The sequence below is a fragment of the Rousettus aegyptiacus genome, unplaced genomic scaffold, assembly GCF_014176215.1.
Source record: "Rousettus aegyptiacus isolate mRouAeg1 unplaced genomic scaffold, mRouAeg1.p scaffold_m13_p_9, whole genome shotgun sequence".
Lineage (NCBI taxonomy): Eukaryota > Metazoa > Chordata > Mammalia > Chiroptera > Pteropodidae > Rousettus > Rousettus aegyptiacus.
The window spans coordinates 89,243,214-89,266,145 of NW_023416312.1; the positions used below are offsets into that span (position 1 = coordinate 89,243,214).

Sequence of the window (22,932 nt, forward strand, 5' to 3'; positions counted from 1 at the left end):
GCAAGATGACAAAATTACAGTTGTCACAAACTTCTTCAAGAATGGCTACATAGAAATTGGATCATTTTCAAAGTGATGCCATGTACTTTCCTGTATTTTTTTTATTAGAGTGAATGTGATGAAATAAATACCAAATACATGTACTCGTGATATTAGCAAAAGGGCTGATTGATTTGGCATATACTATTGTTCTCTGTGCAACAAATTCAAACCAAAGCAGCACCATGTTTCAAGATTAAAAAGGTCCAGGTTGCGATGGTCCACAAAAGAGTAACACCCAAATGCCATTACTTTGAGTTAGGATTTCTCTCTCTTTTTTCTCATTTAGAGCTAAAAAGCAGCCTAGACCACACCTGTTGAGTGTCTTATAGCTTGTAGCATTCTCAATCTTCAGGGGTGGGGGAGGCACACCCAAAGGACAGAATAAGACAGCATGGTGACATGGCGTTTTCATCCCACAATAGCTAAATGCATCAAGCAAAACCATGGGACCACATCTTTGCATACTGAGCAATGAAAAGTCGTCATCATAAACATGGTAAATAACTTGGGGTATCACTTGTTTTTGTGATTGGAAATGGTCATCCATTATCACTGCCATATCCCTGTATAGATTTTTGTACTGGCAAGTGGGTGTTGCTATAATCAATACCTAAAATGCAAAAATGTTTTTGAGTAGAGTTTGGAAGAATTTTGGAACACATCATAGGAAAAGCCTAGATCGCCTTGAGAAAACTGTTGGTAGAAATATATGTGTGCTAGTTAGGGCACATTTCAATTTAACCCATGAAGGACCAGTGGCTATATGAGGCTGCTAGGGTACATTTGGATGACATATACTCAAAATAGTTATCAATTATGATTCTGTCACCCCTTATCCACAGAATGATTAATATCAACTGGTACAGATGGGGGATGGTCCTATTAGATATTCATTTCCCCCCAAATATTCACTTGGACAATGGATGCTTGGGAAATTTGGGATCATGTAGCTGGGGTCTCTCAAAAATTCTTCAGTGAACTTGATTGGCTGAGAACTGGGACATTGCACTGGGGAGTGAGGTGAGAAGTGCTACAGATCACTTCCCCTCTCAATCTAAAAATTCCATGGCAAAGAATGTTTCTCTTCAGGTAGAAATAAAACTCCTGGAGGAAAAAGCTGGCATTTATTTTGTTTTTAAATAATTTAAAGTAGCTTGAGGAAAGTGGTTGGGTTCTTTTTTTCTCCTAATGCCTCCAGGCTCAATACAATGCAAGATTGGATATACACTTATAGTGGTGACAATATGAGATCAAATGTTATGCTATAGAGCAGTAGTTCTCAAGTTGTGGTAGGCATCAAATTCAGCAGATTCCCGAGCTTAGCCTAAAACCATAGAAGGAGATTAAATACCACAGGTGATTCAGGTGCCCACAAAAGTTTTGAGGGACCATCACTCTATTTAGTGTTAACATGCCTCTGTGAAACTATGGCTTCATGGTCAATGATATTTATCCAGCATTTGTCAAAGTTAAGCAGGTTTCCTTAATGCAGGGCTTTTTTAGAACTCAGTATACTAATAAACATTTTTGAATCCCAAAGAAGGAAATAGTGTATCCAGGTGGTTCTCAAAGTGTGGCTCCCCAGGACCAGCAACCTCAGCATCACCTTGCAACTAGTTAGAAATCCTAACACTTGAGCCCACTCCAGACCCACTCAATCCGAAACTTTGGAGGTGGGGTAGAGCAATCGGAGTCTTATTAGCCCTCCAGGTGTTTCTGATGAGTACAAAAGGTCTGAGAGCCAATAGTCTTTGTAGTGTTTTCCACAACTATTCTTTCATCAAGCATGTGACAGGGCTAATACATTCTGCCATGAGAAAATGTTACTGGAAATGTGTGTGTATAATGAAGATGTGTGAAAGTATTGTTATTTTAAGGTTTTTTGAGGACTATTTAATTACCGATTTTTTTAAATACCACATTCTGTTAAGAACAAGTTGAGGCAGCTTAAAGAGAATGCTGAGAGTAAAGGGCTCTTCCTGGGTATTTTGACCACTTCTTATTTATGCCAGGCTTCCCTGAGACACCAATATACTGATATGTTTATTACCAGCAGATCTATGCTCTTCCTGAAGAATGACAAAGCAAAAGCAGCAACCAAAATAGTTAATAAACCAAACCTTAAAGTCTTTGGAGCAAGACTGAGAGGATACACTTCTTTTCTTTACTGACTGAAAATTAGTTAAGACTTAATAGGGGGCGGGGGTTGAGTAAGTCTACTACTGGTACATGATACAAAGGCTAAGTCCAAGCTAGGCGGGGAGTCTAACTTCATGCAGGTAGACTTCAGAGCTCAGGCAGGATGAAAGTTTAAGATGGAATCACAAGGTGACTGAACTGGGCTGGGCTGGGCTGGGCTAGGAGCTCCTGTTGAATGTGGTCAAAACGTCTTAGGAATAGGTGGCCTCCCTTTCATGCAAAAGCATGCTTATTGGGTCCCCAGTAACTTTATCTGATGGATGCTCTGAAAAGAACCCGTCAATTATGTTCTACCTGTTCCTCCACTCTTACCTTCATATATTGACTATTCCCGAACTATGCATTACCAGGCAATGGTAGCTTTGGATAACTAATGAAAAGTCAATGGCATTAAAAAAAAATATTTAAATTTTCCTTCAGCTCTCAGAGGTGGAAAGACCTTAGATATTTAGTCCTGTGTCTTTCCTCTACCTAGAAAATGAGCAACAGAGAAAGGGAAATAATAGTGTGGATGGTAGAGAGAATACTAGAATATAGGTTTCCTTTGTATAATTCCATCACTTAATGGGAACGAGAATTCTTTGCTCTAATGTGAGTACAATAGAGTACAATAACTAATACAATAAACACACTTTAAAGAGTGTTTATGTTAATATGAATCACTAGACTGTAGATTATCTTATATACATAATTCAGTGTTTGTTTAACTCCAGTTTGTACAGTAGTTAATGGCAAGTAACGGACATTCAATAAATACATATCGAAAGATTTTTCTTTGAATGAATATAAAGAGTTTATTCGGTGCGTATCTGGGTATACAACAACAAATATTAAACAACTTTTTTTAAACTTTTTTTTTGTGTGCACAGGGCAGAAAACTGCCTGTACATGCTATGTCCACTTTTGGAACACAGATTTTAACAATTATTAATGCACAAAATCTTACATATCATGCAACTCTATGCCAAGATTCCAACTTTCTTCCATGCAACAGATATGAAGATCTAAATGGAAACCTAGCTAAGTCTTAAACACTTTTCCAGAAGCAAGTATAAGTATATGTTGTTTAGGGGTAACCAGTCTTAATATTTCCTTGTACACAGTATTCACGTGCCAAATACAATGACAAAAGGACTCATACATATACAGATAAGACATTTCTTATTTTAACAACACAAAAGACAACATCACAGTTCCACAGTTCCTGTCTTTACACAAGAAGCCACAATAATAGTTTAACATGATAACACAAATGGAATTAAGAGAAATCTACACTTGAGAATAATCTTTTTTTTAAGTAATCCTTACTGACTGGGGTTGACAATACAACTTAACTTCTACGCACAAAGTAGTACAGCACAAGAACTTGACCAGAATACTACAAATCTAAAAAAAAAAAAAAAAAGAGGTAAAACCACAAGAACATTGTTACCTTGAGCCTGAGATGCCAATTCAGATTCAACCCTGAATTTGGTTGATTTGGATTAAGTGACAGAGAGTGAATAGAACCATTGAATTTCAGAGATCATAAAGTTACACTATACCAAAGTAAAGAAGACATTTTAATCAAGCGTAGATAGAAAACATTAAGCCAAGAAAACGACACGGTTCACATAATTTTGTTTGCCCCTACAAAACATTTAAGCAGTTAATTTTGTTTTTTGTTTTGTTTTGTTTGTTTGTTTTTGAAGAACAATTGTGGTCTTTTAAAGTTTCTTGGTTAGAGGGCAAATTTTTATCAGCATTAGTGCTGTGAAATGATTTTGGTTTGTCATCCTCAAAGTATAAGTGAGATTATGAGAAAATTGGGCAGTCCTTCTCCTGGATTTAGTTCACTGATAATGCTTGGCATTCTTTTGCACAAGCTCAATCTAAATTATGGGGCTTTAGTATGGATGATAAGGTTTGATAGCAGATAGAATAATGAACTCTGCCGGTTTGTTTGGTAAACATCACTGACAAATTTGAACTTTTGGGTGAAGGACTGCTAGAAGAATTCAACAGCACCTGGAGGTAAGGTTCTGTTACAGAGCCCTTGTTTTGCCCTCACTGGCTACGTTGATTCATTGTGGCTCATGGATTTGCCTCCGTTCAGCACGCCGGAGACACTTCTGCTCTTGGTTGGGGTCCCGCTTCCAGATCGGGAGAATTCCGTGAGATCGTGCAGTGATGGCTCCTTGTACATGGCCACTGAAAAACAAAGAAAGATGGTGTCAAAGGCCTTCAAATGGGCACACCACAGTGGCCCTCAACTTTTCTTCTGGTTACTAGGCTTCCATGCTTGAGGCCAAATATGGCAAATGCTGCTTTCAAAGACTCACTAGGGAGTGAACTGGATCAGATTAAGCCAAATGTAAGCTTGGTGAAGAAGCATGTAAAGAATTCTAATGCCCAATTTACTTCACTTATGGTTATGTATATAAGAGGATAAATGAAAAATGCATTTAATAAAGCTCTTAGAAGTTTAAATACGATCTAGAGCATGCTGTGCAAGGGAAATATTAAAAATTTCAAACCCTTTAAAACACTGATTTCTATCATACTTTAAAATGAAACTCTCTAAGAGTCTAAATATTAGCACAATTATTAATTCGATAAATGGTAAATATTATTGTTAGGCTATAAACAACAGTACTAACTTATATTTATGGAGCATTTATAATGTGCTAGATACTGTTCTAAGTGCTTCACATTCATTATCTCATTTAATCCTCATAAGAATCTTCTGATTCTTACCCATATCTTATAGATGAGGAACTTGAGGCACACACAGGTCAATAATCTGCCCAAGACCATCCATCAGGTTAGTAAATGGTAAAGCTGGAATTTGATTTCAAGTAGTCTGGCTCCAGAAAATGTGCTGTGAAGCAGTGCTATGTTGATTTGACTGGGCAGTCTGCCCTGCTGGAAATCTCTAGTTAAACTCCAGACCTCTTGGAGGTCATGCTCTGCTTGCCTGCATTTTCTTTGCCTTCTCTACCATGTCTCACTACTAACATCCCTATCTTCTGCAGCCCATTCTTATTCTTCACCCTTTCTAATTTGCTATTAATCTGCTAATAATTACTGAAAAACAAAACTATGAATGAAAACTGTTGGGACCATATTATTGGGCACTTAGAGAAGGCCCAAGGAGCTTTCCAATTAGTGTTGTATGCACACATTTAAGCATCAGTGTTTCTGCCCAGGGACCATTTTGGCATAACTTAGGGTTCTTGGATATCCTGAGTTAGCAATTAAATTACTTCCATATAAGTAAGGCATTACTATATGTAGATATACTATGGAAAAATCAAAATCAGGAAATTAGATGCTATTGTCAATGTTTTAATATTTTTAAGTATTGTAAAATGTTACTAAATTTTTATATAAATATCCTAATGTAGAAAAATTATGTTTCATTTTCTAAAGTGTGATAAAGGATTGCTTTAAATACATACTCATTTAGTCCACAGCTCCTATAAAAGCAAGCTTACCTTTCAGTGGTTTGGGTAGAAAGTGGGCTGCAGGCTTGTTCTTCTTCACATGGTTTCCTTTCATGATCTCTCCTTCTTTGTTCAGACCCAAATACCACCCTCGGCCTGACTGCTGCTGACGGTATATCATTGATGAATATGTCACATAGTAATTTTCAAACACGGATTCTTTGAATTTGCACTCAGGTGTGAAATGTTCCTGCAAGAAAAATAAATAAACTAAAGCTTAATATTTTATCTATAGATTTAATATAGAACCATGTGGTATTGCCCTTCAGAAGTTAAGGACATACTTTGTTAAAGCTTAAATGACCAGTGTTCTATTTTAATAGTATGAACTATTATCACTGGAAAACAAGACTATATATAACATTTTGCATGACACTTTAGAAAAAGTCCCAAGTGCAAGTGCTACTGATCAATGATTAGCTCTCTTTGTAATAAGGAAATGGAAAAACTAGATCCAGCCACACAGTGTAATACACTGGATAAATATAAGAGCCAAAGATTGAAAAGACAAGCATAAAGTGGTTACATGGAGCTTTGTTCCCTTTGGGATTAAAGATGAGAAAACAAACATTCAGTCCTTGTATTTAATTTTCATAAATTCTTCAGTTATTATAAACTATTAATTTTCAATTGCTCAAGGCTGAAATCTGTGTTACAATTTTACAGTACTGGCTGCCTATATTTCCAAATGAATGCTAGAAGGAAAGACTCCCTTTTACTTGTAGGTAAACCAAATTGATTTATTTTTTAGATTGCTGGACCTTGGCTTAAAAAATTCCCGCTTCACCCCGTCCTTGCCTTATAGTAACATTTACAAGTAAATCAATATAAAAGCAAGAAATTTACAGTATTTCTACAAGTAGACATGAGAGAACAGCCCAGGGGACTCTGAACTCTGGAATGTGATTTTCTGCCACATACTTGGCCATGTTTTCTCTGGACTTGCCTATAAAAATTAAGGGCCTCGGAACCAATCAACTGACAGTTTCAGAAACAAAAACAGAAACAGAAAACCTTTCAAGTTTTGGGTATGTGCATATATATAATAAATAGCTATTAAAATGGCCATTTGTAAGCAAAATAAAATGAATAGCAAATTTTAATCCCTAAGTAATCCATAAAGAAACAGAGGGTCCTTTTGGAGTGGAAGATACTGAAGAAAATGCTAACGGTGGCGTCGAGGAAGCCATTAGAGTTTTGCTCATTTGCTGAGATATTATGAGGAATAACTTTTGATAAAACCATAAAAAAAAACGCCTTGTAAAAATACTGTAAGCTTTCTGGATATTAGTCTTTTCTGAACAATGCCTCCATGGTCCCAGCTTCCTTCATTTTCATGAGATATCATTTTAAGCAACACAAACTACCTCAACAACAGGATCTAAAGCACTCTCAGGGAGTCAAGTCAGCAAAGAGGGACAAATTCCTCAAATAAGGCATCCTTTGTCTGTAGGTTAAACAACAGAACTTTTTTTTCCTGGGAATCCACAAAATCTGTCTCTCTCAGTAACCTCACTGACTCCCCTCTGGTCTGTAGAGTGCACAGACTGGAATCATCTTTGAGGGTTATTTCAGCCCGAGGCACACTTCATAGAGCCTCAGAAGACTCATACAAATTCAAGCTACCCAAGAAGAAATGTACTTCTAAGGCAATTATCACTTGGTTGGAACCAAAGTGTTTTATTGATCAGCTGTGAAAACTTCTCTTTGTAGGATTCTTAACATAGGGAAAGCCAAGGTATCCCTACAAAGAAATTGTACTAAGAGTCTCCACATTCCCTCTAGTGATGAGGACAATTGCATAGAACATTGCTAAAATGCATTGGGAATTAAATTATCATTTAGTAAAAAAAACTCATCGTTGGAGAGTACATTTTAGTTTTAAAGAGTCAGACACCATTTGAAAATAAATATGGTGAATAACATATGATTATGGTGAGTGATATTGTGTAATCACATGAACAACTGTATGACTGACTAAAAAATGATGAAATGGGATCATTGTGTGCTCTAAGGCAGGTCCCAAAAAGGGGCTACATTTATGTCTTTTGTGTAACAGCACTCTTTCATTTATTTATACGCATTTTCTAACAATCTATTACATGCTTGGGTGGTACTAAAAATTTACAGGCAAATAAGTCGTGGCCTCAGAATGCTCACCATATATTTTCAGGAGCGAGACATGAACCCAGATAACCTGGACACAAGTATGCTCTCATTAAGTATAAACAGAGAGGTATAAACGAGGTGTTCATTGTATGAGAAAAGAGGAAGCCTGACTTCATTATGACTGGGGGACTAGGGAAGGGTATGCTTTATAGAGAGGGTATTATTTTAGCTGAGCCTTGAAAGATGGGTAGAAATTGTAAACAGAAAAGGGGGGAGGAATAATATTTGAAGCACAGAGCCACAGTTCCTCTAACCTCCACTTCTGTGTCCCCTGTCTCAGTAATTAGAGTCCACCCTCCTGGTGATGGCTCACACTTAAAACTTCAGAAGACCTTGATGTTCTTCCACATTCTCTCCAGTTCATGATATTTCCCTTCCACTCCCATTGTCACTATTATTACATTGCTACCCTTATTACCTCTTCACAGGCCTGCCGTAATAACCTCCTAACCCATCTCTTCTTCTGGTAAAAGGGTTCCTTCCTAACACAAAGTTCCTTTCCTCAGGAACTTCTGATGGTTTCATCATGCCTCTAGTAAAACTGACAACTTGATGTGGCATTTAAAATTCTCCACAATTCAGTCACTATCATGCCTTCAAGTCTCATGCTCTACCACAGAATCATGTGTGCCTTTGGGCCTTTACAGATTCCATTCATTTTCACTGTTTAGAATGTCATTCTTATACTCTATTTCTCATCCCTCAAGGCCTAGCTCAAATATGACTGCCTCTGGAATCATATTTTATTTCTCCTAGTTAGAAATGACTATACTCATATTTGTGCCCTCACAAACTCTATCTGCATTTCCAGCTTGTCCCTGTGACTAAGGCACATGCTTGATTGGCTCCAAATGGCAGGGAATTTGTCTTATTTCTGAATCCACCTTCCACTTTCATAAATAGCTGGTCATATTGCCTAACACACAGCAGACCACCTGATTATTGTTTATGAGATTTGAATTTCAGATATTCAGATTTGAGGACTGTTAATTCCAGGATTCAGAAGTATCAAGCAGTAAAAAGTCTGCAGGGAATTTCCTTAATACCATATAACAAAATCAGTTGTATATAGAAGGAAGCTGTATAGCACATAGAAATCCTGAATGCATGACTTAGTATCTGTTAAGAATAACAGATACTACACAGATACTGGCACCTACAACATTAAGAAGAAAAACTTGGCAATTGTTACAACTATTGGAAAGTGGCAAGGAAGGACTCAATGAACTGAATGCTCTGTCATATCCTGGAAATTTCTTAGTCATCACCACTAAATTTGGACTCGAAAGCTCAGTAGAGAGGGAGGAAAATGAGGCCAAAAAAAGAATGTTGAAGCAACCAAAGGAGTGTTCTGTTCTCTGTGTGCGACACTGTCATTTTATCCAGTGTTTGAATGAGTAGGCAGAAGAAGCTTGATTTTTATGAAATGTGAAGAAATGTGAACATCCCACCTAATACAGGAAGGGTCACCAAAGAAAAAGGGGTGCAATTGCATCTATCAGCAGTGCTTTATATAAATAACAGAAATTAAATTTGACTCCAATCAGGGAAGCCCTATTGAGAAGATACAAGGTAGACACATGGCAAAGAATAAACTTTTGATCGATGTGGAGAAGATTATTAGTACTCCTGAAGAAGGTACAATAGTGGCTTTGACACATAGTAGGCACTAATTAGAGGCAGCAATACCTGCTCTATATTTAATGTGAATTAAATATATAATAAATGAATTTAAAAGGATTCCAAGCATTCCATCAACAGCTACTAAGAAATTACTTGGCATGAGTACAAGAGAAAAGATGCTTTATATCTTATAAACTTATATGCATTGATTTTTCTTAAAAGTTGTTTACGTCTTACATATCTATATTTTTTTCAGATAAATAATATCTTTTTAGTTTATGATACAATCAATCTGTCTCTCCTTTGTACCATCATCTCTATTTCCCTTAAAGATCAAGATTAGTTTATTCTCAGCCAAATTTAAAACTTTTTTATATAAGGGATCCATACCAGTTAGTTATAAAGATTATATTTTCAGTCAGGAATCGAGAATCTACATTTCCAGAGTGAGAAGATCCAGGAGCAAAATCTAACACTTTTTTTTAAACCAGTTTAGTCGCTATTAAGGGGAGATAGTTATTTGGACATTGAAATATCACTGGCAAGAAGAAAACTTTTGAAATCCTCAACATCAGGTCAACAAAATATATTGGAGAATTCTTAGAGCCACAAATGGTAATGGTCAGCTATCCTTTTCAGGGCATCTTAGACCTCCACGCAGACTTTGAAAGGCAAGTGAAGAGGCATTAACACCGTCAGCAATGTTGGATATTTGCAAATAACCTTAGATCCAATGGTGTGCCAGAAAACATCTTTGTCCAGAACAAAAGGCTTTAGACCTATGTAAATTGCTGTTCTTTATTAGGGTTAGAAGAAGCAACACTGTTCCTTGTACCAAGTGTGAAGTATGGAGAGGGTGCAATACCTCTTTGACCTCCTTGAGCTGGAGTCAGGTTAGAAGAAGCATGGGCTGTGATGTGGCTTCCCTGAAGGGAGCCAAGTAAGGACCATACCACTCAGCAGGTGATGGGTAGCTACATATAACCAATAAAGGCAAAGTGCCCTAAAGACATCTACAATACCAAAAGACATACAGCATGATTAAATGCCTTCCTGATTAAGAGAAGTAATTCAGTACATTAAGACCTCAACAGAAGATTTTTCATACATTCCCCCCTGCTTTTGGATTTTCAGCTATGGTCCCACTAATAAGCTGGCTGTGTTTCATTTGCATCTGTATCTCAGTAGGACAGCGAGCTCTGAGGATTGTCATGCATATTATAAATGTTTCTTTTTAATGCATTTCTCTCAAAAGAAATATATTTTTTAAATGGGCTGCACTGATTCCTTTGGATCCCAAGAAAGCAACAGTCTACTGAGGCTGCCCATATATAAAAAATGGCAACACTACCCCCCCTAGATGTTGAACAAAGTCTGAGATAACAGTATTGCACATTAAGTATAATCTTTCACACATGCATATGCTATGCCAAGTGCGCACAACCTGGTATAATGTTTCTCAATACATTTTGTTTTATTCACATGTAACAGTTTGTAAAGCAGGCATCATAAAACAAGAAACAAAAACATACTATATTATGAGTGGACATTTAAAGAAACTTTGAAAAATGAACCTAATAAAACACAATTTCCTCTTTTCAGTAAGTTATTTAGATGTATTATAAATAATCTACCTCTCCCTTTAAGCCTCTTACCTCTTTCTTGTCTCTTCCTCTCTTGCAGTCACATTTTCAGTAGCTTGGCAATCCAATTAATTTAACAATTACTGTCAAAGCAAGGGTCACTTTTCTAATTCTGAGTTATCTTCTAATGACAATTAATTTTATAGATTTAAAGTCGCAGGTTATCTAAGAAAGTCTGACTTGTGTTAATCAATTATACTCCAGGCTAATGAGAATAATATGCAAATTAAAATTGGATCTTCAATTCTATTAAAAAATAAAAAGAATCGAACTTTAAAATATAAGTCATACCCATGGGAGTGACACTGTAACTACCTATATTCTTTATATAGGCTTCCCCTCTATCAGTGATTTCAAAATCCAGGATTAATTATTATATTCAGAACTTTGATGTTCTCTCCCAGGGTATATTTGATGTGCATGAACTTCATTATTATAAGATCAAAGCGTGGGAAGGGAAAGGTTGGGGAAGAGGGAATCAACCCTCGCCCAGTGCACTGTAGCTAAGCAAAATTATTAATTCACAATAAACCGAGGATGGTTTGTTCACTCGAATATCCTCTGGACTGTCAGATACTTGAGGGCAGCTCCTAGTGTTAGGCCTAGCTTATAGTCAATGATCAATATGCACCTGATGAAATAAATAAATGAAAGAATGGAATATCTATAAAGAGAGCTTAGAAGCATAGATCCAAAAAGGAGTTAAATGTGGCAGTGCATGAATAGAGGGGTTGTTTTACAGTAGAGAAGGACAAGTAAGAACTTGCCTGCAAGGGTAGAAAGAATAGGTGATAAAAGGAAGAAAGCTGCCTACAAATAAATTCAATTAAAAAAACTGGAGATGGAGAAAGAGAGGAAAGAGAGCGGGAAGCGGGTAAGGGAAAGAGGGAGGGAGGGAGGGAGGAGCAAGGGAGGAAGAGGAGAGGGAATAATAAAGATAAAACAGTGCTTAAGTTGCAAGAATAAAGAGATTTCCTGTTAGCCAAGTATAAGGCATTAAGCTTATACTCTTGGTCTTTGGATCTGTATAAATAGCTAAACATTTCAATTAAATTAATTAGTTTGAGTTATAAAATGAGGGGGGGTGACTACCAGTCCTACTGACCTTACTGGATTGTTGTACGAAGATCCAATGAGGTGACATATGTGAAAGAAGCTCTGAAAATTATAGGCTCCAGAAACATGAAATGTGGGATTCCTTCTGATAATGCATGCCCAGAGAAACAGGGCAAAAAAAAATTCTCTTCTTTCCAAGGTTATTTTTCACTACGAAATCAATTTTAAAAGAAAAAGTCTGCCTTTGCAGGTTTTAGTAACATGGAAGATGATAAATTCTGCCAGAAATTAAGACTGCATATGAATACTCTGTGTTTAGTGTTCTCCTCCAAGCTTGGTTCCCAGAAAACTGTTTTGACTCCTTTCATTTTCCATTTCTGCCTGCAGTGGGCTCAGAAGGCTGCAGTGCTTCAAGCCACAGTATTAAAAAAACGAAGTTCTTTACAATGGGCTTCATGAAATACCATGTAACAAAATGCCTTAAAAGTACACGCTAATTAGCAACATTAGTAAAGAAACGAAAAATATAATTAAGAATATGCACACAGTACTATTTTTCCTTAGATAGTTACAATGAAATTTCTTGGCAGCATTTTCATATTCCAAGATATTTCATAGGCATTTTAATTTACCTCTGCTGATCCCACAAAAACTGCCAGCACAGTATTGTTTTTTCTCCTCAATTCTTTACAAACAAAGATGAAAAAAATATTAAGTAGTTTGTTTAAAACAGAATTAGGATGCCGATATGACCACATTTTAGTCCTTTGTATTGGATTGTTCGAGATTGTCATATATTTCTGTAAAGCAGTCTCATGCAATGCATTACTCAAGTTGTCAAATTTTACAAAGCAAATTGTTTTATAAAAACACACTCAAATAAGCTAGAGAAAACAGGAGACAAAACAAAAATAATGCATCCCTTACAGAGCCTAAGAGGAGTTATATTGTAGTGATATAAAAATTATATGATCCAGAGGCCTCACTCAGCTCCAAACCTGGTCAGCAAATACATTCTGAAATGGAGGTAACTTGCTGAGATTTATAACAAGGGAAAGGGACCAGCCACATGTCTAAGGTTGTGTAATTGGCTCAAAACAGTGTTAGTCTGACCCAAACCTTGCAGAATACTGATCGTTTAGACAGTCCCATTAGGTGGCAGAAGATGTATTTCATTTTACATAAAATACGCTACAGAGGTACTGTATAACCATCATGTTATTTTAAAAATCTTGCCAGGGGATTTCATTGTTGAGCAAACATCTGTGGAAAGTCTTTTTTCCCCAAGTAAAGAACACTTCTCTAAAGTGAATAACTCCCTAAAATGTTTTTAATCTATTATGTATATTGACTCTAGATGTTGGCTTTTCTCATAGAAGGACTGACCTATGCATTTTGAAATGGGAATCAAATATCAGATACAGTTTTCAAAAATAAACTTTCCTGTCTTTTGGCTGATTACTGCAATTTGTGCCCATTGGATAAATATTCTGTTACCATGTTTTCTAACTTGTGGTAGTACTCTTCTGTGTAATAACTTCAGAGTGAGATCTAAATACATCTGCAAGAGAATGATTTGGATATATTCATAGTCAGCAGGAGAATAAGTTTAGTATGTTGTATCTTTTTAAATAAATGTTGCAAGCTCTTGTCTGAAAACTCAAAGCCTGGGAGTCTGAAAACTTTTCCCAGAGATACAACAAACTCTCATACAGAGGAGAAAGGTTCTTTCTTTGTAGATCAATTTCAAAAAAAAACTCTGGCAAGGGAGGTGGACTATTAAAAAATAAAATCATTGCAAGGCGGGCACATAGGATGTTCTAGTAGTTCAGGAAATTGAGGACAGGAATGTCGATTTGTGTTGGATAGTGGTTGTGTTAAATTTGATAAGGTCTGTCTCTGTAGAAAACAGTCAATTAACAATAACCAAGAGGCCACTTTTTAAGAGTTCCAAAAAAAATATCTTACCTTTTCTCCTGCACAAGTAGAAAAGCTAGACAACAGTGACTGTTCGAATGGAAGTCACTAATGCATCCTTTCCACTGCAAACCATAAAACCTCAAGTCTCATAGGACAGGGTACAATGTCCTTGTCTATAAATGAAGGATGAAAAAGGTGTCGCAGAGGGCTATTGGACTGCCACATTGCATTACACCTGCAAATTACTTCCGAGGATAGAAAGTCGTAAAGAGAGTAATTCTCTCTATGAAGAGAGTTCAGTCTACCCTCATTTGCCCCTTGAAAGTAGCAAATGAAAAGATGCTAGTGACAATCACTTGTCATGAGTCTGAATATATTACATTAATTTCAGACTCAGATAGAAGAATTCATTCTAAACTACTACTTACCAAGAGCCTACTGTGTGCCAAGCATGATGTGAGGCCCCTTTGAATACGTAATGATCTGATTTAACCGTGACAGCAGTTCTCTATAACAACTTGAGCGGATCTGCAGCCCTCTGGTCTGAAAGAGGAGTCCTCTCACCTCACAAGTGAAGAAACCACAGGAAACAAGCCCTGAACAAATCATTTTTTATAAGCTCAATTGTAAATGGGATTTTTTCACCCAAATAGTCACTGTGTAGGCAATAGCTGCAATGTTAATTCTCTTCTAAATGTACAGTTCCAACATTTGCTGAAGGTTCACCCCTTCTTCCTTATTCATGTGCCCTGTTTCTTTGAACACTGAAGACCTCTGTTTATACCTGCCTCTTCCACTTTCCAGATTTCTAGCTTTGAGCAATTCACCTGTGCTATGAGCCAGCATCTGTAAGAGGAAAATAGCATCATGTGCCTTATCGGGTGGACTGCAGAGGCTATGGAAAGCTGCTAGCTTATGTGTTAAGTACTCGCTGACTGTGGGACCCCTTCTCTTGCCTTAATTTCAGTGTGTGCGATATATAAAAAAAATGCAGCCTCCTCCCCATCCTACTCGCAGCTTGAAACTGGTATGAAAACTAGTGGTTGTCAATGAAAGCAAACGGAGTAGAGAGCACCTTTCCGTTTTTGAGAGGGGTTTATGTTACACCTTAACTGTATGACAGCTGTATTCAGTAGTGATTCCTTTTCAAGAGTAACAATACAAGAGCTTTCAACTGGGGTCTTAAAATATTCAAAGATTCTAAAATCTGAATTACTATAACATGTATTGGTGAATCCACATGATATTAAAGAGATTTGTGAAATAATGTAGTATTAATGGACCAAATGAGATTTACATGTCTCATTTTAATTACTATGCTACAAAAAAGCACAATATTATTAGCTCAATTCTTTTGTTCTAAACCACTGTTTGCTAGTACTAATTTCATAATGCCAGTTACTAATAACAACAATAATGAAATATCTAACAGTACCTTATGTTTAAGCAGCACCTACTTTTAAAGTTTTCTACGACTGCTTAACAGTTAAGGCATTTGAGTGACAAATAAGGGACAGTTTAATAATGATAATGATAACAAAAGGAGTGATTATAATGGATTTTGGTAGAATTTTTTTTCTCTCTCTAAAGAGCTTTTTTTTTTACAGTTAAAGAAATGGAACCAGAGATGCTAATTACAATGAAATCTGGCTTTCACACTTTCTTCTAGAGATTGAATCCAGGTAGGGAAGCAGCTTCTTATAGGGGAAGCTAGAATCTGTATAAAGTACTTGGTGATGACATATGAGAAGCCCTCATTTTAACACCTGATCTCTAAGATGTTTCCAAGGCTACAAAACACTGAGGACCAGGCAGCCCTAATTGGTCTGGGTTGCAGAGGGAAGGAAGAGCTTTAACATAGCACAGCCAGGCCCGCCAGTCTGTCTCCCAGCCCACTGCTTTCTCTACCACACAGCTTTCCATTTCTCCTATGTAAATGTGTTCATTTAACATTCTCCTAGATCATGCCATGAAAAGTTCATTATCCTATTGCAAAATGTTCATGACTGAATTCTGGCACATTTTCAGTTTTTTTTTTTTAATTTCCAGTGACCCTTCTACCTTGGAGTTTTTAGGTGATGACCACAGAGCACGTTACTGAAACTAGGATTCTGCCTTTTTAGGTACAGATGTGGGTAACAGGTAAAGAAAACCGTAAATCAATCTAGTCAGACTCATGTGTGATGGTGTGAGCTTGTGATAGCAAGAGAAGGAAAGGGAGGTAGAAACAGAGAGACAGAGGTGTGGGGGGGAACAATGAGACAGGGAAAGACAACAGGAAGTGAAAACAGAGAAAGTAAATGAGGTGATTTGTTTTTCCCAATTCCATAAGCCTGTGGCCATTTAGAAATGTCTGCCATACCCTCTTCCTCTACGCCCACCCCATAGGTTTAATGGGGAAAGCGGGAAGGTAAGTTGTATTTCCTCCACTGGAGAAAATCTCTCCAAACTCCCAGTTGTGCTCTGAGCTCAGGGTTAAAATCTGAGAGGCCACCCAGGGCAGGTTATGTTCTTCTGTAAAGTTAGTACCTATAGAAGAGTCTGATAGAGGAGTAAACCTATTTCTTCCTTAAGATTTTCCCATGTGTAATGCATAGCCACCTCGAAGAAGAAGAAAAAAAGGAAATACGGGTCTCAAGAAACTCAGGATTAGTGCAAAGAAGTCCTGTGAACGTTCATTAAAATAAGACACTTTGAAATATGAATATCACTATCATCAAGTGAATTACATTTTCATAAGAGAAATGTAATGCTTACATGTGTGGCTATGTTGCAGTAATCAATAAAATGGTTCCCTAGTTATGACCAAGCTGCTGTTACTTGTGACGCCCTTTATTATTCCCATCACCTTATATTATGGTTATGTAGAAACCACTGCAATGAAGTCTGATTTCTAAATATGCAGTGCTTTACAGGAGTGTACAGACCAAGTTTTCAGGTACAATTCATAAATGAGCTTTCAGAAGCTTAGTTTAAATTAAATTTGGTTTGTTCTGTAATTTTATATTAATTTTTTAAAAGTTTTGATGACATTAAATTTTGAAATAGGCAAATTACAGTCCTTTATCAAAATATACAATTTAAAATTTCAAATATTTGTTACTTATGTATTACCATAGTTAAAAACACAATGCGACAATATAATACAAACTATAAGAATATATAAAAATGATTAATAGTTCATAAGCTTTGCACAACCGTGACCTATTTGGAATAATTTTCAGCTTTCATTTTCAACAGTGCAGACTATTAAAACATTTGCATGAGAATTCAAAATGCATAAATTATCCCTGCAGGGAACACTTAAAACTTAAGGTAATTATATAGCATAGAAGTAGTTTAAAGAACTCAACAAAATAGCAAATAATTCTATAGTCACCCTTTAAAATGATTATTATTCTGTATTACCAGTGATCTTGATCACTAAAATCCCTCTCTTTACAATTACATTCACACAATCAAGTCTTACTTTTTTTTTACCATCAAGCTCTTGCAGCTGGCCCTGAAAATTTGCATGCTGTAAAAGCAGAACTAGACAGCTAGTAGAGATGAATTCTCCAGTTATAGTCATGCTGTGAACAGAACCATAACACTCTCTTAATATATCTTATCATTGCACTTTTATACTAAACATGCATCCAAATCAAGTCCTATTTTTTACATTCCTCCTGTTCAAAATCTTTTAATGGCTCCCTGCTGCCTACCAAATAAAATCCAAATTCCCTGGCCTGGTGTTCAAGGCCCTCCACAATCTTGCATGTGTTCTCCTACAACTCTAGCATAAGCTTCCTCAACTCAAGCCAGATTGGAGAAATAAGGCCAGGACCAAAAGGAGCAGAGATTTCTCTTATGAATGGAAAAATATCTCCTTTGAACCAATTATTGTGCTTTAGAGCCTGGGATATTCACTGTGATTGCAGAGAAGTACTGGGTCACATCTCTCCTAAATTTCTTTCTTATGCTCTGCATTTTTTTTAATTCAAAAAATGACTTGCACTTTTGCAACATCCGAGCAGCCTCATGTCATGGTTCCACACACTTGATTTAGCAGGCAATGTGTTTGTGCAGGGGCCGCCACCAGCTATGCAATTCTCTGAGGCCAGTTGGTAATAATCAGCACCTTGGTTCTTTTCACAGCACAGAGGAAAAAAGAATCAAACGTCAGCATGTCAGAAACCTCTAGGCTCAGCTTCAGCTGGAATGCAAAAGCACTTTACAATTGATTATTTCTGAAGACTTTCATAGCATCTAGGAAGAGGGTAGTGAAATTGTGTCAGAACAGAAGGAAGCTAAATTATTTATCTCATACTAATTTTTAGCAGATGGCTGGTGATGAAAAATCTATGCTGGCAAATATGCTGTATATATTACTTTAAAGATAAGCAAGAGGGCTAAAACTTCAAATGTTCACAATATATTTGTATTTAGTCTCATGTTGATTCCACACAAAGGTTCTTCTAAGTTTACATGATTAATATATGATAAACTGGACCACCACATCATTGTAAGTTGCATCATCTATTCATGAATCTCATCAGCAGTTGGATTGTTTCTCTTTTTTTAACCTCTCAGATAGACTACATGTTGCTACTTGATGGTGCCTACACTATCCCTCAGCATCAGGAGAGTGCAAACACTCCTTTCCCCAAGAGAGAAGAATATAGCCCTTCGGGGGCATCACGGTCCTCAGAATTAAACTCCCTCACCTAGCTTCAGGCAAAACTGATTAAATGCTGACTTCCAGCTAAAATAAACAGTAAGTTGATGGAAAAGTGATGATAGGATGGCCCCAATGTACATCCTTTTTCTTTTCTGCCCAAGTTATGTCTCCAAAGAGAGGGCTGTGGGTTTAATATGCATTTTTTCCTTCCCGAACCCTGTCAAGGATCTATTTTCTTTCGTTGCACAAAGAAGACATGGACTTATTCTTTGGTAGGCTCTCAAATGCTAATTGTTAAGGAAAAATGAGAAGACATTCAATTACATGCGTTGTTTCATATTGAGTAAAACATCTTCATATGAGCCTAGCTATTCTACACTGTTCCCTAGGTAAAGCTGATGAAAGTTCTGGCCCCAGAAAGGAATTGGTTTGTATACAGAATCACGATGCAAGCTTTACCTAGTGAGTCAGAGCTTCTCTGAACAACATCTTTATATAATGTTTGTTGTTTTGCAGAATGTGCAGTATCATCTCTGGCTGATGTATGAAGGCTGATTATTTTATATGCCATTTTATCGGTATTATTCTCATTCAAGCCAAAAAAGATTTCTTGAGTGCCTACCATGCACACTATTTTTCCCAAACTAGTTGCTGAGTTGGTGCTCAGTACTTTGGCAATAGCAGTTGCCTTCTCCAGACATTTGTTCAAAGAGCACTTTCCAAGCTGCAACCAGAACCCATGCAGTGCCCCAAAGTGGGTTCTTACAGTGAGAACACAGACCAAATCTGAGTCCTATAGTCTATAGTGGCCAAGCAAGATGCAGACCTCTTGTGGGTGAATATCTTTATACTATGAGAACTTCATTGAGCATTTATTCCATTTGAAAAGGTTACATTTGGTAATGACATCTCTTACATTTGAGTGTTCAATTACTATAATCATCAGCAGCTAAGCATTTAGCAATCTCTAAAAAAGTGAGACTATCCTAGGTCAATGCATAGCTTAGAATGAAAATAGCACATGGTGAAACCTAAAAATAGATTCTTCAGAATTACACTAGTATGGCCAAAGTCACCACTGTAATAATAGTACCTAAAAAAACATAATTTGTACATGAATCAATTAAATAAGAGTGAACTATAAGTGATACTGCATACTACATGCCAATATAAACTAATAAGGCTCCATTTTTAAATCAGCCTCCTGTATGGTGAGATTAGTAGTACTCCAATCACCAGAAAAAAAATACGCTTTAAATACACTTTGTGTTTTGATGTCACTGGGTTATACTTTCTGAAATTCCAATCTACTGAGAGAATGTTTACAGAAGCTAGATATTGGCTGAAAATCATAGGGAAAAGGAATGAATAAGGGGCTAAGCTAAGTGACTAGAATACAGGGCAGTACAAATACTTTGAGTAAACATTAACAGAGTTTCAGACCTCATAGCTTTGGGGGCAGCTCCATAGGCCATGCCATGCACAGTTGTCAGTGACTTTGCTAATTTTCTAACATTAGAAAGAAACAGGAAGAGACAAATTAAACAGGTGTGAAGCCATTAGAACTGCAGCGTTTAACTTTGTATAAACACATCAAATTACATGTACAACTCCAATGAGAAAGTAAAGGGATAGGTGTGCAAACAGCCACCAGTCACTGGCAGAAAGATATACACATAAAGCCAGTGTGAGAACTGCAGATTACATATTTGTCTTCTTAGCAACATTAACGTTCTGTTCTTCTAAATAGGCTCAATGTTTATCCACAGTTGCTTACTGTCTTTTGAGTAAGTGATAATAGGTTCAATTTTCCCTAAGTCTGAGTCACAGCCTGGTAGTAAATTAGAAGCTTAGGAAGGTGCATTACTTCCTTGAGGCCACTGAGCCATCATTTAAGGCATAATACACTTGCTTTGGTTTATGAAGATGCTACCGACTCACTTCAGTTGGAGTTATTTTTCCTGCACTGCCGATGGCTGAGTTAAATAAATGTACTTGATTTTTTCTCTTTGCATTATGGATGGGATAGTCTGAGCTAATTATGTATTCTTGTACATTTCACTGTGACCCACAGAGCAAATGCCCAGGATGTTTGCTTAAAGTTTGAGGTTCATTCTGTAGCTGTGGAACAAAGCAAAGTCAATGAGGGATAAAGGAGATTGTGGACTCCTTGATAGTATTCTCTAACTATGTTAGCTGGCTACTAGTACCATACAAGCCTTAATTTGTAATAAAACATTGATATACAACATAAGGCAAATCACTTCACTCCTCTACTCAACACCCTCCAATAGCTTCCCATCTCAGAGGCAAAACCAAAGTCCTTGCCTTAGGTGATAAGCTTGGTCATATGTTATCTGATCCTGGCTACTTCTCTACCCGCATTTATCTATGTCAAAATGGCTCCCTATCTTGTCCCTTGAACATGCCAAACATATTTTCATCTTTCGGCCTTGGAATTGGCTGATACCTCTGCCTGTATTTTTTTTCATTCCAGAGACCTACTTGAACCCTTCCCTCTTGTCCATCAAATGCCACCTTCACAAAAAGAAGCTACTCCTGACCACCCTATATGAAAGTTGCCCTTACCTCTCAGCACACATATCTTATCCCCCAATCCTGTTTTTTTTTATGCACCAAAACAAATTATATATTAATTTATTTATCTATTGTCCATCTGCCCTCTCTAGAAGATAAGCTCCATGAGGACAGAAAATATATTTTGTTCACTGCAATATGCCAGCATTCGGAACAGTGCCTCAAGCTTTATATTCATGCTATAATAATTTGCTGAATAGATGAATGTATCCTGGTGGCCTAACAGATTGAAGAGATAAATTATTCCAGATTATTATGGTCTTTGCATAAATATTAAAGAATCGATGTGTCATAAAATGATATTTAGGCTCCTATCAAGGTACAGTTATTGGGGCTTTCATTTTCACTGTGGTTATGACCTGCATTATAATTATAGCCAGGATCTCTCCCCAAAGAAACCAAATAAACCTTTACTAATACACTGTTGAGATCTCTATGAAAGGCTATTCATAAAAAAGGGTAGGTCATGATGAAAGGAAATAACTAAAAAAAATATGTTTGAAAAGGGTTCCAACAGGTAATCAATCACTGAAAGCAGCAAATCCTGATGGATAGTGAATTTCAAGGGCTAATCTCAGTAACATATGAAAGTACAATCTCAACATATTAGAAATGTCAGTTGATTGTACTGAATAAAGGAATAAATGAAGAATACATCTTTCCAAAGATGTTATTATTTTTGATGATCCATTAAAATACATTAAATAGAACATTAAAACATGGAGAAGAATTTAGCTAGAGACCTAGTGTTTAACTCAAATGTATATTTCATGGGGGGCTTAAAAGCTGATATGACTTGTGCTGAAATTGCCCTGAGTAGAGCACAAGGATCAAAGGCTGAACATATACAATACAGAAGCATCCATATCTCATTTCTTTGCCATGGACCGCATTTTGTCTTCAATTTATCAAAAGAAAGATAGGAAATTTTTAGAAAGAGGAATGTTAAATAAGAAATAAATGCCACAACTTGCTAATTAAGTACAATGGGATAAAACAAAATTACTTCAGTGCCACACTTCAGATATTTAGAAAAGGAGTAATTCGAAAGGAAGCATAGTGAAGAAGGAAAACAATGGTTTAAATTGTAAATTATACCTTACATAAATACACTTATTTAACTCTGTCAACAATGATAAATGCAAACGGTACCACTATTCCACTCACTGGACAATCATGCCTATTGAGGTGAGCGGGTACATCAGGACTCTATCACAATGTGCCTTGCTAGCTAAAAAGTGGACTCAGAATTAACTATATCTAACCCAATGCCTGGGATGGCTTAGCCAGCAGTGGAGGTTCAGGGCCCTGATCTAGGTAGAATAGAGGTTGGGCTATATTCCTTGCATGATAGTCTCTTTTGGATATAAACTAATGGACTAGATACTGGGCAACAAGCATATTATGCCTCTACTTATTCTTTTCATGGTAACTGGTTTTTAAGATATGCTCACTTGATTCAAACGGTTTGGTTTGTTGATGTTGGCACTGGGAAAAGGAAAAGAGGACAAACAATCTTAACTAGTGGCAAACAGCT

General features: G+C 36.8%; 1 protein-coding gene across 3 annotated transcripts in view; it reads right to left on the reverse strand.

Annotated features, from left to right (window-relative positions):
- Positions 1-3,009: 3,009 nt before the first annotated feature.
- The window catches only part of FGF13 (fibroblast growth factor 13), a 457,427-nt gene continuing 437,504 nt past the window's right edge, over positions 3,010-22,932 (reverse strand). For all 3 annotated transcript variants that reach the window (XM_016125143.2, XM_016125141.2, XM_016125142.2), the window contains 2 exons: positions 5,718-5,916; positions 3,010-4,431 (listed from right to left, as the gene is read on the reverse strand). In XM_016125143.2, the coding sequence (XP_015980629.1) occupies positions 4,295-4,431; positions 5,718-5,916 (336 nt within the window). In that variant the 3' untranslated portion in view covers positions 3,010-4,294. The remainder of the gene's footprint in view (positions 4,432-5,717; positions 5,917-22,932) is intronic.